At 40.7% G+C, this 4653-nt stretch overlaps 1 protein-coding gene across 1 annotated transcript; it reads right to left on the reverse strand.

Annotated features, from left to right (window-relative positions):
* Nucleotides 1-2305: 2305 nt before the first annotated feature.
* On the reverse strand, nucleotides 2306-4263 carry LOC125745303 (proenkephalin-B-like). Its single transcript, XM_049018003.1, has 3 exons — nucleotides 4127-4263; nucleotides 3420-3569; nucleotides 2306-2932 (listed from the first exon to the last, which is right to left on the reverse strand). The coding sequence occupies exons 2-3, from the start codon at nucleotides 3540-3542 to the stop codon at nucleotides 2306-2308; spliced, it is 750 nt and encodes a 249-aa protein (XP_048873960.1). The 5' UTR covers nucleotides 3543-3569; nucleotides 4127-4263.
* Between the last annotated feature and the right edge of the window lie 390 nt (nucleotides 4264-4653).

Raw genomic sequence — 4653 nt, forward strand, 5'->3', positions numbered from 1 at the left:
ACAAATGTTGTGTGCTGCTGCTCCATGGTATTTGTTTACTGCTCACCCATCACCTGAAAAATGCAATTCTAGTATGTTGCGTCCCTATGTTCCATTGAATTTTGGTATAACATTCACTACATTGTGTTGATTACTCTCTGGTGTCTCGGTTTAATGATTTAGACGAAAACTTTAACAACTAGTGTGACGCCCGGCCCGTCCGCTCCTCTTGTGTGCCACGCCCCCCTAATTACCCACGTGTGATTGATTACCTGATCGTGCCCAGTCGTGTCTTGTTTCCTGCTGCCTTGTTCCATGTATTTAAGTTCCTGATTTGTACTAACCCGGTGTCTGTCATTGATGGTGTTACGTGAGACCTGGCTGTGTTGGTGAGAGCCGTTCCCAAGTCCTGTTTCCTGTCCTGATCCCGTGATTAAAACCTGTTCGTCCCGAATCTTGCCTGCAAGTCTTGCTTTTACCACTCCTCGAGCCTCACCGACCCCGCCTGCTCTGCACACCCGTCCGGTCACCCGTGACAACTAGGTGTTAGGAGGAAGCTTTTTTTTTTACCAGTAACCGGCCAGTGATTTTTGTTTGTGTTTGCTTACATAATGTGTATATATAATATATTCATATTTATATACATAATGTCCTTTTGGAAACTGACACCTGACCGGTTACTGCCCCTAACCACCAGGGCCACGGGGGGGGTTAAGTGTCCACACCTTTTTAAAAACATTGCAATACTGTGGCTGATGTCAGGCATTGTGCATGGACTAGCAGACAATCAAGGTCTGAGGAAGTGAGTGACGAAATAGATGCTGATATTTCTGAGCATCTTGATCATCAGCATGTTCATCTAGCAGTAACAGCTGTACAGTTGTGGCTGTTTTTTCCCCTGGACTGACTCACCAGTATGTCATGGATTTACCTAAAAATACTGCATTTTTTTTACAGTACTGCGATGAGATCGTTAGGCTTCAGAAGACCCTGCGGCTGAAATGAATCCATGTGAAAACAAGACATGCACACAAGTGGCGCGGTGGTGTGGGCAGTAGTGCCGGCTTGATTAACACAACCACCAACTCTGGGCTTGTGTTAGATTGGCATAGCTACCTTAAGGGTTTCTTCAAACATAAGTAAAGAAAAGAGAGCATAGATATAGGTTGAAAATAAATGAACGTAAGAGGAAAAACTGCAGTGCAAAAGAAGCAGGAGAATGACATGCGGAGGAGTGAAGGCTATGTGTCATGGTGACTGCGATGAGATCGTTAGGCTTCAGAAGACCCTGCGGCTGCGGGGGGAAGCTGTAGCTTTGTACCACAATGTAGAGTAATAGGGCACATGGTAGAAGGCAGGGGAGACCCTGTAAGGGGGGTAGGGGGGGCAGTGGGGGAGAGTCGGCCAGGGGCCCTGAAATTTTTGGAACATTATTGGATTAGCCTTGGGTGGGTGACCAATATGGTATTTTCATGTGTCTTCAGAAGGGGCTCAGATTTACCAATATATACCAATATTGTGTAAGTATTGTGTGTTTAGAGTGTATGTGTGTATAAGGGTGGGCGGGGGGTTGTCACTGATCATTCCCTGCCATCACTGAAAGACAACGTGCGCTCTTCGTCCCCACCTCACCATGAACCCGGCACTGAATAAGCGATTATGGAAAATGGACTAAAGTAAAAGTAAACTTAGTGACTCCTCTAGAGGGAGCAAAAGTACGACCAGCTGCATGAAAATAACTATACTTCCGCATAACTAATTAAACTTTCTATTCTAGAGAATGACAGAATGAGTCACCATTGCTGTGCGTGTGCCTGCGTGCCTACAGTCAAAGTCAAACATCTGGACGTGCACACTGAGTTTGAAATATAAGGCTATATCATTAAAAACGCCCAGTTTCACCGTAACCGTCAAAACTCACGTTTATTTGTGTGGATTTTGTTTTTAATCATGCCTGAGTTAATAATGTAGTTTTTCTGTTGGTCGGACTCAAAAAATGTTCGCAACAACTTGGACATATAACTTAATTGCATTTATTTTTAAGAAACAAGCATGACTGGCAATATTAAATAATATTTTGGCTTACATGAACGGTTTCATTTACAGACACGGAAAAGGTGTCACATTGTAGTGTCACATTGCAGTCCTTACACTATACGCTAAAGCAGGACTGGCACAAGCAGATTTGATTAGGTTATACGGTTAGGCGTCCAGCATGGACCTCATGGTGACTTGGTGTTGTAAGCAAAATACACAAACACAATTCAACCAACAATAGTGAGAAATCCAGTGCAGCTGCAGAAGTTCCATAATTGTGGGTAACAATCTATAGGTCAAAGCCATCATAAGAGCTGGGCTCCTCTTCTGATCGCACTGATATTTTGAAATGACGCCTAAGGAAACCTCCGTACCTTTTCTGGTTTTCCCACTTCAGTTTTGGTCGGATCCTGCGCATAAAGCCTCCGTACCTCTTTTGTAAACCTTCTTGGTCATTTTCTTCTCCAGACTCGCTTCGTTTGGGGACTAATTTCCTTAAAAATCCCCCGTATCGCTTAACCTCATTGATAGGCGCGTCGTCGCTGTAGATCTCCATATCGTTTTCTATGGTTGAATCTCCACCACGTTGGACGTCCTGAGAAAGTTCCGGTGCATCTCTTTCCCCAAATTTTCGTGACAGACTTCCGTATTTCTTGGCGAGTAAGCCCTTGAGTTGAGCATTTTCACGTGATGGATAATTGAATATTTTGTTTTTATCAATTCTTTTGATGAATCCACCATATCGCTTCACCAGGTTGCCAGCTGACGACTCGAGTCCTTCCTCTACGCTGTTCTGCGCTTTTCCTTCTTCGTTAGCGAATCCATTATAACCATCAACATGTAACTGCAGAGATTTCTCGCATTTGTCTAATTCTACGGTGGATGAAAAAACACCTTCACACTCTAAAGTGCAAGTCTGAAAAAAAAAAATATAACAGCATCACAAGTTAAGTTGTGCTTCGGTTTTGCAATAAAAATACCATGTCTTAAAATATTTTAATAAAAAAAACTGGGAAGTAATCAATCTTGGTAATATTAAATGAAATGAGTAACAGTACACATCCGGTAAGTACAAATCTACTATTCTAGATAAACAACTGTCAAGTATTATAGTGTTTAATTACAATTAAATTCTAGCATCTGAAAAACACGCTCTAGTGCAAAATAGCACTTTGTTCGCATTCATTAATTTACGAAGACTCACTATCGCTTTTGTGGCTAAAGGAAAAAGATTACGCAACTAAAGTTGGAATTATAGCTGCCCTCCAAAATTAAAAGAAAGGGCAGTGCTGTCCTTGGTGCTGAAAAGTGTAGCTTAAGTGTAATATTATTACAGTCAGCGATTACTACAGTTTTTACAGTAGACGAGCCACTATCTCACTGCTCGCGTAAATTAATCTTACCATGCTGTTGACTGGAATATCTACGTTAGAATTCTCTTGAGCGCAGATCACACACTGGGAAGAACAATCTGCTTGTGCTGAAGATACCAAACTCAGTACCAACACCAGGGCATACCACTCCATTCTGCGATAATATTCTTTTCCGGGGAGCTGAAATGAAATCAATTTCAAAAACAAAAAAACAAATACTATATTTTACTATACTACACTATACTGTACTATACTGTACTGTACTATACTATTGCTGATACCTGCGCTGCTTTTCGTTTTCTAATTGTTTATTTTTTTAATTGACAAATCCTAGTTTTGACACATTAGTTCTTATATTTTTGTACTTTTATCTAGATAGCTTATTTGTACCCGACCTGCATTTTTTTTCTATAAATATATTTTGATGGTTACTTCGTTACTCATATTATTTGCGATAGATGTACGTGTCTGAAAATGTCACAGAGCCAATTTAATCTACTTAGGCAGCTGTTAGGCGTTCATAAAGCACAAAATCATTTAACTAGTCTGCTACTTTAACACCGCAGAGATCACAGAGAACCTGGCTGAAGCAAAAGAACTTCATTTTTAAAAAGTATTTATTTATATAAAAACAGGAGCAACTGCTAGGAACCACAATTAGCTGACTAAATGTATCAGTTTATAAAGAACTCAACATTTTCCTTAAGCAAAAAACTCAATCACCAAACAAACGTTACCTTAGTAAAATAACAAACTTGTATGTTGTCCAGCTGTTCAGAAATTCACTTGAGTTAATCGAATGGAAAATATTGTACGGTTTACTCTTCTTTGCCAAATAATGTTCCTCGGAGTATTTTTACCGAAGCTACCGAGAGCCCAAACTCCTGCTTTTCTTGTGATCATAGCCTCTCCACGGTCTTTTTATTAACGGAGATTTTGTCGTGTCAGTGAAGTACATCACCATAGATCCTCCATTTAACCAATAGGAGCGGCAGGCTGAATGAATAATACGGTTCCATTCGTTCCTCTCTTCAGACACACACCCACACGCCTAGCCTACGCGCACATGACTTAAACTCTTGTCCTTGACAATACAACATTTTGTGCAACGAGCCAATTAATTAGTGGAAAAATTACTGATTTTCATTGTTTTATGTATTTGTAAGTAATTTCTCCAATGCAAACACACACACACACACACACACACACACACACACACACACACACACACACACACACACACACACACATACAAATAAACAGA

The sequence above is a fragment of the Brienomyrus brachyistius genome, chromosome 6 (assembly GCF_023856365.1).
Source record: "Brienomyrus brachyistius isolate T26 chromosome 6, BBRACH_0.4, whole genome shotgun sequence".
Taxonomy (NCBI): domain Eukaryota; kingdom Metazoa; phylum Chordata; class Actinopteri; order Osteoglossiformes; family Mormyridae; genus Brienomyrus; species Brienomyrus brachyistius.

What these genes read in the sequence shown, in the direction of transcription:
- LOC125745303 (XM_049018003.1), bottom strand. Translation starts at nt 3,542, where the DNA reads ATGGAGTGGTATGCCCTGGTGTTGGTACTGAGTTTGGTATCTTCAGCA. An exon ending in ATATTCCAGTCAACAGCATG is followed by an intron (nt 2,933 to 3,419) that starts GTAAGATTAATT and finishes TTTTTTTTTCAG; the next exon opens with ACTTGCACTTTAGAGTGTGA.